Raw genomic sequence first — 20,733 nt, 5'->3', positions numbered from 1 at the left:
CCGTAATTAATAATAGTTTTTGCGTCGTTTTTAGACAAACGCCACAGAAAGGTTAAACAATAGCGGCATTTATAGTAAAAACGCCGCAATATAGTAGACATATAGCTAAAACGCCGCAATATATTTAACATTTAGCGGCGTTTGTGGAAAAAACGCCGCTAAATCTCAACACCTATTGCGGCGTTTGTTGGAAAAACGCCGCTAAATATCAACACCTATTGCGGTGTTTGTTGGTCAAACGCCGCTAAATATCAACACCTATTGCGGCGTTTTTTGTTACCAAACGCCGCGAACTTTAGCAACGCTATTTTTAACGGTGCTTTTTGCGGTGTTTGTCATAGCGCCGCAGGTGTTTTTTGCGGCGTTTAAAAACGCCGCTATAAGTAAAAAAAAACGCCACAAATGTACAGTTTTGCTGTAGTGTTAATTTAAAAACATCATCTTCATCTTCAGTACATTTAAATTTTTTACTTTATTTTTTATGACACATTTTGTACTAATTTATACTATATAAGGTGCATGTAAATTGTTCATATTATTATTCCCTCCAATGCAAACAAGAATAGTGGCAAAAGGAAACAGAGTAAATAAATTACGACTTCTAGTTCTAGGGAAAGGTTCACTGTTTCACCCTCTAGGGCATTGCACACAATAATATTATACAACACCCTCTTGCTTTCCTCAACTAATTATTTATAAATTTATAATACTATTAATTACAAAGGGACATTGTTTAATATTGGTAAGCAAAGCTTCGATTCAACATTAATAATATATTAAAATATTTAAATGTAGATTAGGGTATTAGTTGACTTCCCAATTTAATGCTATACCCATGACATGATTTAAATATGTTTAAAGTGTATAGGATGAAACCCTACACTTATCAACGAGATTAGTTCAAGTGGTAAGTAGTTTGATATCGCTTAAGTAATGTATCGGGTTCTAGTCCTTGTGTATGCAAAAAATCCTCATTAAGAGACTCACTCACCAAAATCAGATGTACGACCCGGATCGGTCCAAAATAATCAAGACAAAACTTTGAAACGGAAGGAAAAAACTTGTACTTGAAAAAAGTTGGTATTTTTTGGATTTAGTAAAAGTGATTAGTTAGATTAAAAATATAAAAAAAATTACCGACCAAAATGACAATTAACACAATTCGGATTAGGCCACTTTTGCCTTGACTAAGTCATTATGGGCTAAATATTCCTTAACCTATTGGGATTAGGTGCCCTTTGGGTCCCCCCTTAAAGCGTGTTAGAGGCAAAATCTTGCTCTTAAAGTTTCAAGTATTCTTATTGCCCAAGGCTCTCTTTTAGGGCTGTTTTAACCTTTTATAATTAAGGTAGTTAGGTTTTGAATTTTGTTCCTTGATGTGAGCTAAATAGTAATGCTTTTGTCACAAGTAATGTACTATATTTATTGACTTTGGGTGAATTCCCATTGACATTGTGCATTAATTTACAACATTTTCAGATAATGTTAGGTAATTTTATTTTCAAATAGCATTCAATATTATATATATGGGTTATGATCCACTTCCACAATGTAAAACTCTTTGGTTTTATACAGATTTAAGATCGTTAGATGTTAGAAAATAGATGGTTGAGATTAACTCATTGTTTTTATTTTTAATAAATATATTTATATTTCATACTTTTAATCTCAATCAACCTGTGGAAGTTGAGGAAAGAATAAAGGTGAGAGAATTTATTGCCATTTATTTATTTATTAAAGAAAACAGGTTATTCTTTTCTTTTACATATTTGTATTGCATGCATCACATGCATCACATGCCTTGCTTTAATTGTTTCTCAACTACATAAAGCTATGAGATGGCAATATTAGTGTACACATTATGTACTTTTTAATAACTCACATATGGTCGGTTCAATTTAGGGATGGCAACTCAACCCGAATTCGATGGGTTCCGACTCGATCCGATTGGGTCGGATTTTTTTTAAAAAAAATTTGGGTTCGGGTCGGGTCGGGTTTTTTTTAAATGCACTGTTCGGGTCGGGTCGGGTTTAGGGTAAAAAAAATTCCGACCCGACCCGACCCGAAAAATATATATAATTTTATCTTATATATTTAGGGATAATTACAATAATATCCCTCCATATATAATTTTTTTTCAATTAGTCACTGTTTTCATTGAATTAATTTTTTTTTTTATTATTTCGGGTCGGGTCGGGTCGGGTTTCTAAGTCATATATTCGGGTCGGGTCGGGTCGGGTGAAACATTAATTTTGTCGGGTCGGGTCGGGTCACGGGTGGAGAACCCTTTCTTCTCGGGTCGGGTCGAGTGGCCCAAAAACCCGACCCGACCCGACCCATTGCCATCCCTAGTCCAATTTCCCAAAGGAAAAATAAATAAATTTCCTGGTACTACCCATTCCACGTATAAATTTCATGTTTAAACATAAGATAAGGGAAAGCACGTGATTGCCACATGGTAATGGGACGATGAAACCAGGATTCTAGGGAGAAGGGGGACTTTGGCTTTTGCCTGAACTCTTGAGTGTTTAATTAATCATCATCATTAGACGATGATATTATCTACACGTCCATCCAATGATAAGTGTATCATATGATAAATTAATCTTTATTATAAAATATTTCAAGGACCTCAGCTTAAAAAATAACACATGAACTTCGCATCATTTGAGACGATCCTGATTATCTTCACTTATCATATTTTTATTATTCGATATTGTCGTTTTGATTTGAACAAGAAAATGATATTGTTATTTTAAAAGTTTATTAGTTCTTGGAATACAATGATATGATGAAGGATAAAACTGAAGCAAAGAAACAAGAAAACAAGCAAGGATTATTAATTAAAGGGAAGTACCCTTAGTTTTAGGGGTGGGGGTCCAGTTATGGAAACTGTCTGAAAACAACATGCAGAAAAAAATGAATGGCAGATGATCTAAAGCCTTCACTGTCTCCTACAAAAAGTGTTCCTTGGACTCCATTCCTCCTAGGGAGAGAAACACACACAGAGGGATAAAGAGTTAATAGTTATAATAGAAAAAAATATATAAAGAAAACGTATAATTTTATGTAACGGAATCAAATTTAAACGTGTACAATTTTATGAGATCGAACTTAAATTTATAAAATTTTAACAATAAAAATATATTTTTAATAAAAAATATATAAAAACATGTAAAATATATAATAAATTTAAATTTATAGAAAATGACTGTCAACACCCTCTCCCTCAACACATCCCAGACTGTTGATGTTTCTATTTTGATCTGCACAAAATTATTTTTTATTAGGATTTTGATTATTTCTTTCCTCATATGTTTGTCTTTTATATACATATATATTAATTAATACACGTACGCTCTAAAATTTATATTTCATATTATTTAAATTTTAAGATTTTAAATTTAAATCTAGACCCGACACCATAAAATTATAAACCCGAATAATACACATTACATTTAGATTAGGGAAGTATCAGGTTAGATCGGGTTTTCGGCCAATTTGATCCAACTCAAAAAAACTAACCCATCTATTTGAAGTCCGACCCGATATATATATATATATATATATATAATCATTTTTATTTGGTGAAATGAAATCTAATTGTAAAAAAATATAGATAATATTATTGTAATTATCACTAAAAATAATGGATAATTATACTATTATTTTGGATTGGATATTTTTATCTTAAACTCAAACTTGATCTGATTCGATCCGAATATTGATTATTTAAAAAAAAAACTCCAACTTTATAGGGTTAAATCAGGGACATATATAGCATACAATTTTATAGGGTAAACTACTTCAAATACCTATGACGTTTTAATTTTGTCAATTTTATCACTGATGTTTATGTTTAACTCCAATTATGCCACCCCGCCGTTAATCCGTTAACGGGACGCTGACATTGCATCCCCTTGCCATGACGGTGATGACATAGACGGTTTCATTAAAGTCATTTAATTCAAATAGGATCCTTATTGGCATTTTAACAATAATTTATTTGATATAAAATCCTAATTTACAACCCTAACCCTAAAACATGAAAAAAATAAAAATCCATCATCAACAAGAGAAAAACAGAGAAGCAATCAATAAAAGAAAGTGAATTCAGAAGCAAGAATCCAAAACCCAAATCTTTCATCCTTCCTTCTTTCTGTTCTTTTGCTTCTTCTTCAAGTCAAACCTTTGTTTTCTTTTTTATATATAAATCTTTGACGTTGATAGTGTCGCCATTAAAAGCTTTCACGATTTGTGTCCCACGAAAATCCAACCTGGAAGTATCCCTTTTTGTTCTTATATAAGCAGTCTCTTTACTGGAAAACTCGAGCTTTTAGCAATGGGTGAACAAGGAAGAAGAAATATGGTCGCTCTGTTTTTGGTTGCTCCATTTCAATGTAATTTCTTGGTTGTTAAGGAAGATATTGATTTGGTTAGGAAGTTTTATATTAGTTCTTTTAAGAATGTAATAAGTTATTAGGTTAACTTTGTGGTTGGGTATTTGTATTAGTTCTCGGAGAATCTTAGTTCAAATCCCCTAGAAAGTGATTATTTATTCAAATAACTTTAACAAAAAGACGACGTCGATTTTGGTTTTTTAAGCATCAAAACAATTATACCAAAACGACGTCGTTTTAGAGAGAGAGACATGTCATCACTGTCACGGTAGAAAATGGCACATCAATACTCATAAATTTTGTAAAAAAAAAAATCTGTTAATGCAGGATTTGTATTTGATTAAGGTGGATTTGAGGAGGTGGAAGAGCACATGGCACCCATCTTATTATATATATTAAGCTTTGTAAAATATAATAAAAATTGTAATTATGGTTCTAATATTCTATAATTAATACTTTTTGTTTAGGCTTTGCTTTAAGATATTTTCCCAAATTTTTTACTTTATTTTTGTTTTCAAGTGCATGTGCATGCACACGTGAATTGACGCGTATACATAAAACTCAATAATCATGGTTTTAGTATAATTGAATGATTTAAATATTATTTTTTCTAAAATCTCGAATTTAAATAGCTACGTTCATAGGATATGTACATTATTAACAATTAAAAAAATTCACCAACAATTAGTTAGACTAGTGAAATGAGGCATTAGATCCCTTATGCAAAGTCAGATGATCGAATTCTAACGATTACGAATGGAAAAAATTGGGTTGGGATGGTCGCCTTTGCCTCTGCAATACCCGATCCGAATTAATCGATCAATAAATCGAATACCGATAGTTATTATACCAAAAAAATAATTAAAAAGTTCTAAGCATATGCTACCTTGAAATTATTACCCATACAATTCAATATATATTTAAATTAAGAATCCTTTGGGTTCTAGAAAATAGCAATGACCATTTTATAATAATATGATATGTTTAATTATTATGCTATATATTTTGAAAATCTAATGGATAGAAAATTTATTTTAATATGATTTAATTTTATTATTTTAATATTTTTCTTCATTTTTCCCCAACTGGGGTAAGTACATTCTTTTAAAAGATAAATTTCAACCATTTGACATTAAACACTTATATCTCTGACATTTATGATGATCGAAATTAAGATCTTAAGAAATAATAACAATTAATTTCAACCGTTTTAATGCGTAATTTTTCTTAATTTTTTTAAAAAAAATCATACATAAAGATTAATTTTTGTTTCATTTTAGTACGTCTGTTCAAAATTTAATGTTAAGTTTAAAAATAATTCAAAGTTCAGGCACTAAAACGAACCAAAATTGATAGTTTAGGTACTAAATGCGTTAAATTTTTAACGACAGGTACTAAAATGAAACAAAACTAAACATTAGACATGATTTTGAAAAATTAAAAGTTTAGATATTAAAATTGATAAAAACTGATAGTTTAATTACTAAATGTATAATTTACCTTATATTTTATTTACAATGTATTATTGTTTAAATTATTTTCTATATCTCTATCCTTTCATCTCATGGATTCATTGTTTTTACTTCTTCTATTAAATGCGTCTATTGTTGATTTATTTTGTCAGAAATTTTTAGTTTTCACTCATTATTATTTAAATTTATTATTGATAAAAAGTATGAAAAATATTTTAAAAATCTTTAGTTAAGTAATTTTTAAATATACATTTTATAAAATTTAATTATTAAAATATTTAAAATAAACATGGTAAAAGTTTAAAAATTTTGACTATTAAAAAATCAACCAATGACAAAATTAGTGGGACAGAAGGCATGCATTTTATTACTTAAAAAATACCCATAAATAACAAATTCATATTTTTCAACTTAAAAGAAAAGTGCTGGCTCACAAAATTTTCAATAATAACACGAACCGAATTATCTCAATAATTAAAGGAATAATTGTTATTCTTAAAATTACGAGTTCAAACACCAATAACGCAGCAAGGCGGTTTGATGAGTGGGGACAAAAGCTGGTGCATGCCATTGAAGCTAAGCAAGCTCCACTTGAATGATAGAGTAGAATCATGGGCAACCATAAACAACAAGTCATTTCATTCTTTGTTAATCAGTCCAATGAAAAAAACATGCTTTTGTTTAATTGATTTTGAACCAAATGAATGGAGCACAATGGGCAAGAAATAAAGTAGGGATTTGGGGGATTGGATAAGCTTCAGAAAAACCCACATGGCAAACACACTTCAATGATAATGATAATGGGGTCCGTTTGTTGTATCATTATATGTATGCATGAGTAACATCTCAATGTGCTTACATACATCACATGTGTTTCATTTGTGATCTGACACATGAAATTTGATGTAATATGTGGCAAATTCCAATCACTATTAGTAGCAGAGTACATTTTACAGTAGGCAATGGAACCATGTGAATCGGATTCTCGTGTTAACCTTTAGAAATGGTAAAAAGAATGGTAATGTAAAACTGTATCAGCTACTCTCATCGTCGTGTTAACCTTTTGTAGAAGACAAAAATGGCTTGGTATAATTTAAGGAGGGAAGTTAAGAAGTGCACCATGGCAGCAATATCAACTTAGCAGAGTAAGCAGTTCTCCGATACACCTTATCAACTGTATCAGCAATCACATCGTCGAGATCGGAAAAATCTGTTTCAATTTAGACCAAGGAAAGCTATTTATCGTCCGATGTCAAAATCGAACTATTTGAGCAGATTTCTTGCCGTTGGAGTTCCAATAGCTGTGCTTCCGGATTACATAGTCCTACGAGACAAGAGTAACTTTATAACACAGCTTATATATAGCTTCCGAAGCCATTGTTCTACTGTGCAACCATTTTCAGCTTAAAGGATTCAAAAGTTTTCCATTGATCAATGATGATCAAGTAGGTCCATATCACCTACAATCTTGTATATCCGTGGATCAGCTCGTGTACCCCGCTATATGACCGACAGAAACTTCCTACGTAAAATTTCGAGAGAGATAAAGCATTTATGCCACACAAAATCACAAATACTCAGGGATCATGTATGGAAACCTCTTTTATTTGTTGATTAATTTTTAAGGTAACAAACTCAACACCAACCTGAACATTTGGGGAGATCCCAAACAGCTATAGATGTCGACGAACACGATGTCTCACACAAATTTCGGTTATGCTCATGGTTGACATTCATTTCAAGCATCCATGCACCGATTGTAACATCTTCATTGCTAAACATCCGAATACTGCAATTTATACAAAAGAACCCGTAATGGATGCATCGTTATAACATTGCCTCAACCAATGTTATGAAATGAGTAGTCAAAGAGGAGGAATATGTTGCCAAATATATATTGGATTAAGCTTTCCAAATAGTACAATTTTCTTTAAGAAAATCAACAATTTGCATCATAACCAACTCCTCAACCTCCTCAATCACAGCGGAGGAGGACGGATAGATGAAAAGCTTGAACATAATATAAAATTTTCCAGTTATATTAGATGTCTCGAGAAAAAAAAATCTGGCTTTGACTCGATATTTGAAAACAAGAGTTGAAACATTTGAGTAACATTTTAGTTTTAGACCAAGCATGTTGAGTTCAAAAGAACGATTGAATTAGGGGGAAACCTGACACCGTCAGCAAGTGAAAACCCCGATCCAAATACAGACAAGGAACAAGAAGCATAAGAAAAGAGAGAAACTGTTCAACAGATAATTATGTTAGACCTGAAATAATACGAGTACCTGCTGTTCCGCAGAGCAACCAAACTTGCAACAACATCAGCAGAAAGAGCATATATATGACCATAGGCATGAAGAAAGTACCCCGAGCCTAGTAGACGGGACAGTGGCTCATACCTGCATGAATTTAGTCACATCTAATCACTGTATAATATACGGGTATATCTACTAATATAAAACCTATCTTTTTGGTGTTATACAACGCTAAATCTTGTCTAGCATGATAAAACAGAAAACTTTGACTTATTTCTTTAACAGGAAATCTTCAAATCCTGTCCTAAACGTACATGCACAAGGAAAATTCAGAGGAAAGGTACGTTGCAATAGTCCGTCTTACATATCCATTCCCAACAAAGGAGAGCACATAGACAGAACAGGACACATATTTGCAGTTCAGACAAGTGGCCAAATAATGATCTCATCTTAACATTCAAGAGATAAAATCAAAATGCATTATTATAGTGAAAACCAGTGTCATGAATCTTAACCTTATTGATATTTAAAGGACCCTTTTAAAGCTTTTATCCATATATCACATACATACCTATTCAATGTAGCTCTGCATGTACACAAACATTTCAAGGTATAGAGCACCGTATATTTTAAAATATGAATTTCGTAAAAATTTGTTGCGCAGTTCAAGTAATCTGATTTAAAATTCTTTATGGTTCAATACGGTCTTTTCCAATTATCATGGCCTTAAAACAGTTTGGAAATAGTTTTCAACCAGCAATAGACGCGCCTCGGTTAGAACCTCATGAGCTGCGTCATTGCCCCAAGCGCACACTTTTTTGACTCCCTGAACTAGATGGAAATGCCTCAATCTCCCCAAATCGACGATACAATCTTTGATTTTTTTTCATCTTTCGATCTCAATGGTCCACTGATCTATGGGTCTAAAACTGGACTATGTTGGTCGACTTGTCATTCTCTCGTGGTCCACCGTTCGGATTGGTCATTCGTCTACCGAAGCTATACCACGTTAGCCCGTCCCTTAAGTTTTTAACGACATAGTACTAAAATGAAACAAAAACTAAACGTTATGTATGATTTTGAAAAAGAAATGAAAATTTAGATACTAAAACGAACCAAAACTAATAATTTAGGTTCTAAACTCATAATTTATCTCATATAATATTACATTCTAAAAACTTGATAATAAAAAATAATCTTCCATTCTATAAATCAAACATATCCGTTATATCAAAACCATCCTCAAAATTCAAATAGAAGTAAAAAAAATTAAAATACTACTAAATACCTCAAATAACAACAGGGTTATTAATTTTGAACAATAATAATGAAAAAAGAAAATAAAGATATTATTATACATCTAGTTTCTTGCTCTGTAACATCTATACCACAAAATCAATAAACAAAGCACTCTGTACCCAACAATGAAGCCCAAAATCACAGCCAAATTGGTCCATTTCTGTGAATCTTTCAGGTCTTGTTGTCTAAGGAACCAACTCCCGAACAAACTACATTCACCGTTCTCAACTTCAATGCACTTCTTCTCCCCTTGTTCCCCCCCAAATTCATTGATCATGAAGCACTCAAATGGGTACTTAAACAAGCTCAAATAGTGCATGAAAACCCAGTAATCCGGTATCTTGTCTTTAGCTATGAAATACCCAGAAAACAGGAAGAAAGACCCCATTAAACCAGCAATCACGGAGTTCCCCATGATGAAGTTGGGCACGAGTGCACTGAAACATGTCACGAATGAATTGGACATCAAAAGAACCATCCAGACCACCAGGGAGAAGTAAAGGAACCCGTCGACGGCGTCTCGACGCAGGCCGACGAGCCAATAGACCGGCGAGGTGAAGAGGAGACCGACCAGCAAAAGAAATGGAAGGAAAACGATGGTGTTGGCTAGGACGTAGGAGGAAACTCTGTAGGCTCCTCTTGATGTCTCTTTCATTAGGATTCTTCGTTCTTGTAGGAAAATTGGTAGTCCCTCGGTGGTGGAAGATAGTAGGAAGGTGAGCGTGAAGGCAAAGAAGCCGGTCTGAGTTTGTAATGCGGTGGTTCCTTTATCGTTTCCGACGTTGAAGTATATGGTTCCGAGTACGATTCCGGCTACCAAGGCTTGTATAACTCTTGTTGCGAAGAGTTGCTTGGTTCTGAAGATGTTGCTGCAGAATCTTTGGCCTAATATCAGGACTTCGTTGAATCGGGAATTCGGGTAAACGATAAGCCTTCGTTCGAGATCGATAGGGCTCCTTATTCGAATGCCTCCGTGGTTTATGTTGCTTAGTGTGCCTGGATTCAATAAGGCTAGAGTTTCGACGACATCGATGGCGAATTCGAGGACATTTACGTGCCGAGGGATTCGATGATCGGCTAACTTTAGTCGGTCTTCGAGAAGATTGAGCTCTCCGTTATGGACAACGAATCCATTCGAAAGCAACACAATGCGATCGAACAGCTCGAGGATCCGGAAACCAGGTTGGTGTATGGTTAAAACGATAGTCTTACCTTGATTGAGTGCCATGGATTTCAGTAGTGTCACTGCATGAAGAGCTGATGCTGAATCCAATCCCGAAGTTGGTTCATCGATCAAGATAACCGCAGGGTCGTGAACCAAATCGACTCCGATTGATACTCGTCGTCTTTCGCCTCCTGATATGCCATTGTTCGATCCGTAACCGATTCTCGAACCCGCTACATGCTCCAATCCAAGCTCCTTTAACAGCCCTTTCACTCTAGAACCAGCTTCCTTCCTCCCTCCCGGTAGCCTCAAAAGCGCGCTATACATGAGCGTTTCTTCGACCGTAAGCAGTGGAAACAACGCATCGTCTTGCGTGACATATCCCGAAACTCGTCGGAAATGTTTAACGTCGATACGCTTGCCGTTGACGAGAACTTCCCCTGATGACACTTCACAAGGCGGTATCTTACCGGCGAGAATCTCTAGCAACGTAGTTTTGCCTGCGCCACTCGGTCCTGCTATCGCTGTAATCTGTCCGGGCCTAGCTTCACAATCCACACCCTTCAAGATGAACTTCGCAGGTCTATCTCGATTCCGACCGCTGCAAAAAATCCACCGGAAGTAGTCTTCAAATGGGGTGCTCAGCTTGTAAGACAAATTTCTAGTCTCTAATCTGTATGGAGGTTTCCGGCCACCGGAAACCGGTGACTTCACGGGCAATTCCATTTGAGAGAAGGAAAGGTGAAACTCGAGATGGAAACTGGGATGCCTTAAGTGAAGAAAGAATATAAAAGGAGATAAACTAACACACCAAACTGGACACTCTTCAACAAGCAAAAGCAAGAATTAAATGAATAGCTTAGTTTGCATGTATGTAAATTTAGCCTGTTTCGGGTCATTAGGACGACCCATAATTTTATGTTACTCGAACTTAAGAATTGAATTTAAATTTATAAAATTGCGTACAACGAAAATAAATTTTCAATAGAAAATACGTAAGAAAAATTTAAAATATATAATAATTTTAAATTTTTAGGGAGACGATTGCCCCATCTACCTTCGCTCGATCCATCCTTAATCATTTACTTTTTCATCTATTAATTCACTAATTTAGATCGAATATTTTAAACATTCATAATGAGATATAATATTTTGAATCTAAATTTATTTATTCGTACTTTTAATTTAATTTAAAAAAATTAACCTATTATTCTATTAGACCAACCGGTAATAATTTCGGAAGGAGTTTTGGTGGGGTTTGGGTATATAAAGATATTTTGTTTACAAGAAACACAGACAAAACACCAAAAGAAATTAATGAAAAATATTAAATGTTTAATTCATGATTTAATCCTTAAATTATACATTTTTCTAATTCGATACTTGAACTTTAATTTTATCTTGTTTTGTTTTATCAAAAAAAAGTTACCAATAAGAACATGACATGCAACACATTCCTATTCGACGCATATATGTTTCGGGACAAACTAGAACATAGTCGATAGTTCAGGTATCAAAGTGAAAGTAAAGGTACCAAATTGAGAAAATAAATATCATCCAAGGACAATATAGTGAATATAGCCAAAATTAAACAAGTCCTTGGCTAATGTTGAAATGGTTTTTGTATTTTCAGGTGAGCTAATATATTGACTGGTAAAGGGGTTAATGTAGGTGGCCTTACCTGTCTTCCCCACTTGGACAGCTGAAAATAAGGTAGTTGGGGGGAAGCTGAACCCATTGGTTTAGGTAAGGTGCCCTTAGAAATTCCCATTTAGGGTAATGTCATAATGGACCAACCCAATTAATCCCAAGTCGGGTCATCGGATTTTAAAGCATTAGCATTTGAACCACGAAATTAGGGCTAGTTATGCTCATGAAACGTTTCCTAGCTACCTTTTCATAGTTTATTACCTGAAAGACATAGATTCTTAAATGTTTTGGTCACTATCACTTTTATAGGATAAAATACATGTTTAGTAACCTAACTATCACTTTTGTTTAGTTTTGGTCACTAATTTTTTTTCTCTTCTAAAATCATACTTAACGTTACGTTTTCTCAATTTAAAAATATAAATTATTAACCGATCTTTGATCGAAATTATTTCGATTGACAACACACCCACAAATGCAATTATTTGAACCTAAAACCTCAAGAGAGAAAAAAACACTCCTTTAATCTCTAAAATCAATTGATGAGTTCATTTGTCAAACAATCTTTAAATAAATATAAACAATATTATTCATGAATACAAATTAATTGATTATACTCTATTCCTATTCACTAATACAAGAATGTTAGCACGTTTTCTCTGCTCTTGTAGCACGTTTTCTCTGCTCCCGTAGCACGCTTCTTTCTACTCTTGTAGCACGTTTTGTTGCAATATGTCGAATGTAGAACAATATCTCACTGGCCTGTCGATTAGTACAATAGAAGAGGAAGGTTTACAGATTGTGATTGGCTTGGATGACACACACGAATCTATGAACATTGTTTCGTCGGTTGTTTTCTTACGGCTAGTGTGATCAATTTTCAATCGATGCGTACCACCTTGGCGAATGTATGGCATCCTATTGGAGGAATATCCATCTCTGATCTTGGAGAAAGGAGATTCATCTTTCGATTGTATAATGCCGTTGATGCTGATCGGTTAGAAAGAGGAGGCCCTTGGAATTTTAACTCTCATTTGTTAATTTTACACAGGCTTTCCGCAGGTGATGATCCCTTGGCAATCCTATTGGTTTTTCTGGATTACTGGGTGCTAGTCCATGATGTCCCTATTGGCTTTATGTCCAAAAAAGTGGCGAGAGCTTTAGGTAATTTTCTGGGTGTTTTTATTGACTATGACTCAACAGCATTGTCCTTGGGTTATAGACGAATTATGAGAATAAGAGCTCGGCTGGACACTAGACTACCTCTCAAACGACGGAAAAAACTAATCCTTGGCAATGGTAATCAACATTACGTTCGTTTTGAATATGAAAAGCTCACTGTCTTTTGTTTTCTCTGTGGAAAATTAGGCCTTGGGGAGAGTTATTGCCCTCAACGACTTAACAACATCAACCAAAACATTAATCTCGAGTGGGATGCGTCTCTACGAGCTCCTCCACGAAGGGCGGCGCAGCCGCAAAGCAGATGGCTTAGGGAGGAAGGGGCTGTTGACTTTCATTCATGGCAACCAAATCTGGTGGGGTATGGGGAAAACGTTTCCTATGTTACATCCATCCCACCCACGATCAATGCCAATCACAAAATGGATATTAGAGAGCTTGCCTTGATTACTGCTCAGTCATCCCAAAATTCAAGGAACAAGGATCCTAAAAATGGGGGTGACAGCCAAGCATTTATGGGAACTTCCAGCTCACCAACCATATGAAATGAACAAATAAATCAGAGTAATTTTGGTGACATCATGATTAATGACGTGGACTCTATGACGCACATCGATGATGAAGACAATCCAGTCAAAAATTAATGATGGTCCCAAACGTCTGCGAACTGTGGAAAATCCACCGGTTGTTTCTGAAAACCTGGATTCGAATGGTGGAAAAAATAATGTATCGGCAGGTCCTGCTATTAAAAAATTTGGCACATCATCGGTTCTGAGGTCTCTGATTTCTGCATAGCTGCTATTAAAGGTGATTTTCCTATGTCGTCTATCAATCGCACGCACATGTTCTTATCCCTAAGGTGAACGATCTAAGGAATATGTCACAGTTCCGACCAATAAGTCTCTGTAATTTCATTTTCAAGATTATGTCAAAAATGTTAGCAAACAGGCTCCAATCCACAATCCACCTCTGTATAGATGAAACGCAAAGCGCTTTTATTCCTGGTAGGCTTATTACTGATAATGTGATTTCAGCCTGTGAAGTCCTACATTCCTTGAAGAAGAAACGAACTGGTCGCAAAGTATCATTCGCGCTTAAACTTGACATGAGTAGGAAATATAATCGTGTGGAGTGGCATTTTGTAGAACAAATAATGAGAAAGATGGGTTTTTTTTTTTAAATTTGGATTTCTTGGATTATGAAGTGCGTATCCTCAGTCTCTTATCTGCAGTGAAGGTTTATCCTCACTTCTCCTATCGGCCTCTACTGATGGCAGCTTCAAAGGGGTTCGTATATCAAGGAGTGCACCTCTAATAACGGATCTCTTCTTCTCTGATGATAGCCTTATCTTTGAAGAGGCTTCGAGAGAAGGGGGTTTGAATTTTGAGAAATCTAGTGCTTTCTTCAGCTCTAATGTGACTGAGACTGCCAAATCCGAGTTCTGCCAAGTCTTGGATGTTGCGATTACAAATAATGTTGAATCCTATCTCGGCCTTCCATCCATTGTTGGGAGAAACAAGAGGAACGCCTTCCTTAAACTTAAGGAGAAGTTTCACAATCGCGTCCAAGGGTGGAGTTCTCGACTTTTCTCTATGGGAGGTAAAGAGGTCTTTATCAAGGTTGTTCTTCAATCTATCCCTTTATATGCAATTTCCTGTTTTTTACTTCCTAGCAGTCTATGTAAGGAGCTTGAAGCCATTTCAGCGCCGTATTGGTGGCAAAAGTCTGCTAATAAAAGAGGGACGCATTAGTGTAGCTGGGCGGAGTTGTGCAAGTTAAAGGAGGGAGAATGGGCTTTCGGGAGTTCGGCAAGTTCAATATTGCTATGCTCGCTAAACAAGGCCGGCATATTTCTATAAATCCATACTCTCTTGTTTCTAGGCTTCTTAAGTCCAAATATTTTCCCAACTCGTCATTTATGGAGGCAAATTTGGCTTCTTATCCGTCTCTTATTTGTTGAAGTGTTTGAGTTAGGGATGGCAAACATGCGGGCGGGTGCGGATACCCCTCCCCATCCTTATACCCACATAATATTTTTCAATCCACCACCCGTCCATCACTCATGATAGGTAAAAATTTTCAAATCTACACCCGCCCACTTGGGTACATTCTCAAATCCATCCCTACACCCACTACTCACTAGAGACGTACCCGACTAGACCCGCCTGACAACAAACTTAAGTTATACATAAGCAACAAACATAAAACAAACATATCTATTAAGAAACATAATAAAATAAACCAAGGATTATCTGAGTTAAGTGTTAATATAGATCTTAAAGTACATAAAACACCATAATAAAAAGACATAATTAAAGTTTAGAAAACATAAATGACAAACACATAATGTTTTTGTTCTTTGGCACAACATTCTAAAATTTCAGGCAATACTTGTGACATCTGATACTCCAGTATTACAATCATCATTCTCATAAAACACCATAATAAAACACTAGTATTGCAAAACACTCTGTTGAAATTTGAATTTGAAAAAGTCAGTTTCAATTGCGTTAAAAATGGAGTTTTGGTAAGCATGCGTGAAACACTTAATTCTATTCAGTGGCGTTAAAAATGGAGATTTGAGAAGCAACGATCTAACTCTGTTGGCCTAAAACGTGGGTGCTCAGTCACAAGATACTGATTTGTAGAACATTAAGAAATTAAGCTTAAAACAAACATTGAGATGAATCTAAAAAATAATAAAAAATCAGTACGAGCAAATAAAAATTAAACTCTTAAAACGAAATACAGAGGAGCTTAAAACGAAATGACTACGGAAATGACCCTTAAAAAATTAAATTTCAAGTAAAAAGGGAAGAATCGTACCTAAATAAGCTGGAGAGTGGAGACCAGCGGTTTGAAAGATCGACGCAGTAACGAGAGGTTTGAAAGAAAAAAATCCATGCATAAACTTATCCCTAATATTTGGTTAAATTACAAGTTATATCTTATACAATATTAGGATTTATAAATTAGTCTCTTAAAATTACACCTCAATTCATAATGGTCCAAAATTTAATGGATATTAGTTGGGCGGGCGGATGCGGGGCGGGTGGATGCGGTGCAGATGCGGGGCGGATAAGGTCTCAAACCCATTACCCGCCCACTACCCGCGACGGATACCATTTTCTAAATCTATACCCGCCTACTACCCACTAAAATTATACCCATCCCCGTCCCAATTAGAGCGGGTGCGGTACGAAATCCACGAAATTGTACTTGCTTGCATCCCTAGTTTGAGTTCGAGGGGACTTCTCGAGAAGGGTATGGGTTGGAGGATCGGGAATGGTCTGTCCATGTCTAGTTGGAATGACTGTTGACTCCTGCAGTTTCCTGTTGGCAAAGTAACTTCCTCACCGTCTACACAAGTGGAGTTAGTTTCCGATTTAATCGATATGGATGAGAGGAGTTGGAACATTGACCTCATCAACTCTATCTTTAATGAGGAAGATGTAGAATCCATCCTTGGAATTCGTCTGCTGAATTCCAATCAAAATGACATCCTCTGCTGGAAGGGTGAACGTTCCGGGTTACCAGTGTCAGAACAAGATAAAGATCTTATTGTGGAAATTTATATTCCCACAATGCAGAATCTTTTTACAAAGCGTGTCAGTAATAGCAATTCCTGTCCTAGATGCAACCAGTCATTTGAAGACAATAACCATGTTGGTAGGGATTGTCCATAAGCAAGGAATGTGCGGAGGTTACTAGATATTCGGTGGTCAGACGAGGCAAGCAACCGTTGTTTCAAGGATTGGCTTTTTAGGACTCATCACAAAGGTAAACACATTACTATTGCAATCACTATTTGGTCTCTTTGGTATGCAAGAAATAGATTTATCTATGAACACCAATACCAATCAGAGGAGAATGTTGTCACCTTTGTTTGTAGCCACTGTACGGAAATGCAGGATGTTTCCTCCTCACTGCTCCATCCACACACTCATGTTTTGGCCCAATGGACGCCTTCCCTTGAGCCCACAGCAAAGTTGAACGTTGATGCTTGCTTCTCCCATGCACACCAGAAATCTTGCTCAGGTTTCATAACCAGAGATGGTGCTGGTTTTATTCACAATCACCGCATTGCCTCAGTGTTTATGGCAGAAACTTTAGCAATCCTCCAAGGTATTCATTTTGCAAAATTCATTGGCATCACGAGAATAACATTAGAGAGTGATTCCAAGAAGATAATGTTGAAAATTGGCACACCAAATTGCATCAATTGTCAACATTATGAGTGACAATTTGGTGGCATTCATGGGGTGGTAAAATTGGTCAAATTTGACCACTAAATTGTTGAAAATTTTGGATGATAAAACTATGCAATTAGTCATTGTAATTTAGGGTATTTACAAATTAGTCCTTAAAGCTTCAACTATAAATACCCTAGCTCATTTAGCTTCAAAATCATCCCAAAGCATTCTAGTTTTCTTCCAATACTAGAGAGATTTTAGAGAGTTTCTTGAGAGTTGTTTTCTCCTTTTTATCTAGAGAGAATTATCATTGTTTTCTCCTTGGTAGATCGAGAGAGGTTTAATTCCTATTTTCTCATAGTAAAATCCTTCTACCGTTGCCCGTGGTTTTTACCCTAATAATTTTTAGGAGTTTTTCACGTAAATTGTGTGTCTCTTTTATCTTCATTTTTATTTTCTCAAATTATCAGTTGCGATTTTGCTCTATACGATAGCCTTCTTCCGCAACAATTGGTATCAGAGCTAGATTAGAGTGTGTAATATCTGCTTATTGTCTTTGTGGTTGCCACCAAAAGGTGGATCCTCCAACATAAGAAAGTAAGAAGGTATTACCCATTCTTTGAAGGTTCCAGAGAACTATTCACGATAGTGAAATAGTGGGAGCTATCCGTAATAGAAGCTATGGCAACGAAATTTGATATTGAAAAATTTAATGGGAGAAATTTCTCATTGTGGAAATTGAAGATGAAGGCCATCCCGAGGAAAGACAGATGACAACAAATGGATAGAAATGGACGGGAATGCTATGGCAAACTTTCATCTAGCATTAGCAGATGAAATATTGTCAAGCATCGAGGAAAAGAAAACAGCTAAGGAGATATGAGATAATCTCACCAAATTGTACGAAACCACATCGTTGCACAATAAAATTTTCCTTAAGAGGAAATTGTACACTCTTCGTATGCCAGAATCTACTTCAGTGACGGAGCACTTAAACACACTGAACACGTTATTTTCTTAGCTTACATCCTTAAGATGTACAATAGGAGAACAAGAACGTGTTGAACTTCTACTTCAAAGTCTATCTGATTCGTATGATCAACTCATAATCAACTTGACAAACAGTAATGTCACTAGTCTAGTCTTTGATGATGTTGCAGCTGTTGTTCTACAAGAAGAAAATCGGCGCAAGAACAAGAAAGACAGACAAGTAAATCTGCAACAAGCAGAAGCGTTGACAACGATAAGAGGGAGATCAACAGAACGTGGCCAAAGCAGCAGTCACAAACATGGTAGATCGAAGTCGAGGAGCAAGAAGAATTTAAAGTGTTACAACTGTAGAAAGAATGATCATTTGAAGAAGGATTATTAGAGTCTAAATAAAAACTTAAATCCACAAGGCAAACCAGAAAAAAACAATTGTTCGACAGGCTCGAGGAGGAGGAAAAGCCTGGGACGTTTTGTATTTATAAGCTACTACTCTTCACTGTTTTACAGTGGCTACTGCCATATGGTTATTTGACGTTTTTTGAGTTATTTTTTTATAAAAAAAGTTCCGATCTTTTATATCCAAAAACAAAGAAAGTTTAAAACTTTTTGGTGTACAAATATTAAAAAATTACATCTTTTGTTTAAACAACTTATAATTAAAATGATTCTAAAAGGTAGTAATTTTTTTACATAAAAAAAGTTTTAAGTCGGGGTGCCCACCAAAAATGACCACTTGTAACAAACTCATTGACAGTTGTAATCTACTTTTACTGATCAAATAATATTAGTCTTTAGAGCATCTTTTCATTTTCCCACATCGCAAACAATCAAGCAATTGATCAGAAAACGTCAGATTCTGATTAGCATTAAGCCAACATATCATTGGAATTGTCAAAAACCGAGTTTTTCATTTCTAGATGGTTGAAAACAAAGGCTGAATTTGAAAAAGAAATATGTTGGCCCCATTCCCTCTCTTCCTCCATGGATTGCTACACCAATTCAGAAATCTCCAGGGTAGGGAATGACATCTCCAGAAACTAACGATCGGTATCCTCCGGTAGAGAATCGAGTCCGTCTTTATCGTTAGTATCCTCCCGTATCCATCTTTGCATGCTGTGCCTGTGGTTGCTCCAACTAGGCTTCCATCTCATCTTTGAGGTTGGTTGGTTGGTTTTATGCCCCCCAACAGTGCTCCTCGGCAATGGAAGGAAAGAAGAAAAAGAAGGTACCAATGCCAGTTAAAATATATGATAAAAGAGCATCACAATCCCACCAACACCAGCAAATTCATATCAGCAATACAACTTCACTACCTACCCCATCCTTAAAAGGAGTAATATGCCCCCTATTCCTCGGCAGAAAACATATATTATTGAACGCGACATAGAGATATACGCGGAAAATCCAAAGAGTATGACAATGAAACTAGTTAAATCAAGCAAACGGCTCCTATTTTCGTAAACATCTAAGAAAAATATTTAATCTCAACAAAGAATCATTGTCAAAAGCTCAAGATACAGCAAAATGGAAAACTGTATTTGAAGCATAATTTTGGCAACAACGAGTCAGATAGAACATAAGGGTTTCTATAAAAACCACTTGAAAAAACACTCATTCATTCGCAACAAGAACCTCTTTTTAGAGGAACATGCCAAGAGAATCCAATAGGTAAAGATAACAAAATCAGCTATCACGAGCATAACCCACAAGGAAAGTGTTCCAACAGGGCTATTGACTTTGGTTTCAGCAAGTAACTTTAACGTTTTCATCATTTACAGAAATCTGGTTGTTAGTTGCAGGGACAGCCCCTGCCAAACAAAAGGGGGGGGGGGGAAAGTTGGCATTTCAACAGGTCTCCCCCAAACCTATCAAAATACCTAACATAGACAGTCCACTGGATTAAAAAAATACACGTCGACCGACAAAGAAGACAGACACCAGAGACAGTTGAAGTAGATGAGAGAAAGTTCAGGTCGCCAATGAATTGGTACAAGCAAGAGCACCTTTACAAATTCAACAAAACCGGAAAAAGACCACTGGTATTATACAAGTAAACCGCTAAGTACACACCAACACTCAACAAATTGCAGCACAAGATGAAGAAGCAACCGAACAAATCACAGGTA

At 35.6% G+C, this 20,733-nt stretch overlaps 3 protein-coding genes and 1 pseudogene across 3 annotated transcripts; 1 reads left to right on the top strand and 3 right to left on the bottom strand.

The window, feature by feature from the left end:
- Positions 1–7,058: 7,058 nt before the first annotated feature.
- On the bottom strand, positions 7,059–8,280 carry LOC120159103 (probable beta-1,3-galactosyltransferase 14; the record flags this gene model as incomplete). Its single annotated transcript, XM_039169770.1, has 3 exons — positions 7,059–7,196; positions 7,519–7,661; positions 8,162–8,280. Coding segments are annotated over 3 exons (351 nt in total), but the record flags the coding sequence as incomplete, so codon positions are not given.
- A 483-nt stretch (positions 8,281–8,763) lies between these two features.
- On the bottom strand, positions 8,764–8,947 carry LOC120159247 (annotated as a pseudogene).
- A 544-nt stretch (positions 8,948–9,491) lies between these two features.
- LOC120159089 (ABC transporter G family member 10-like) lies at positions 9,492–11,337 on the bottom strand. Its single transcript, XM_039169760.1, has one exon. The coding sequence runs from the start codon at positions 11,319–11,321 to the stop codon at positions 9,492–9,494; it is 1,830 nt and encodes a 609-aa protein (XP_039025691.1). The 5' UTR covers positions 11,322–11,337.
- A 1,795-nt stretch (positions 11,338–13,132) lies between these two features.
- LOC120159196 lies at positions 13,133–13,969 on the top strand. Its single transcript, XM_039169839.1, has one exon. The coding sequence runs from the start codon at positions 13,133–13,135 to the stop codon at positions 13,967–13,969; it is 837 nt and encodes a 278-aa protein (XP_039025770.1).
- Positions 13,970–20,733: the final 6,764 nt, after the last annotated feature.

Source organism: Hibiscus syriacus, unplaced genomic scaffold (genome assembly GCF_006381635.1).
Source record: "Hibiscus syriacus cultivar Baekdansim isolate YM2019G1 unplaced genomic scaffold, ASM638163v2 tig00111342_pilon, whole genome shotgun sequence".
NCBI classification, from domain to species: Eukaryota; Viridiplantae; Streptophyta; class Magnoliopsida; order Malvales; family Malvaceae; genus Hibiscus; species Hibiscus syriacus.
Note: the sequence above shows the minus strand (reverse complement) of the source record. Positions and strands in the feature narration are given on the sequence as shown.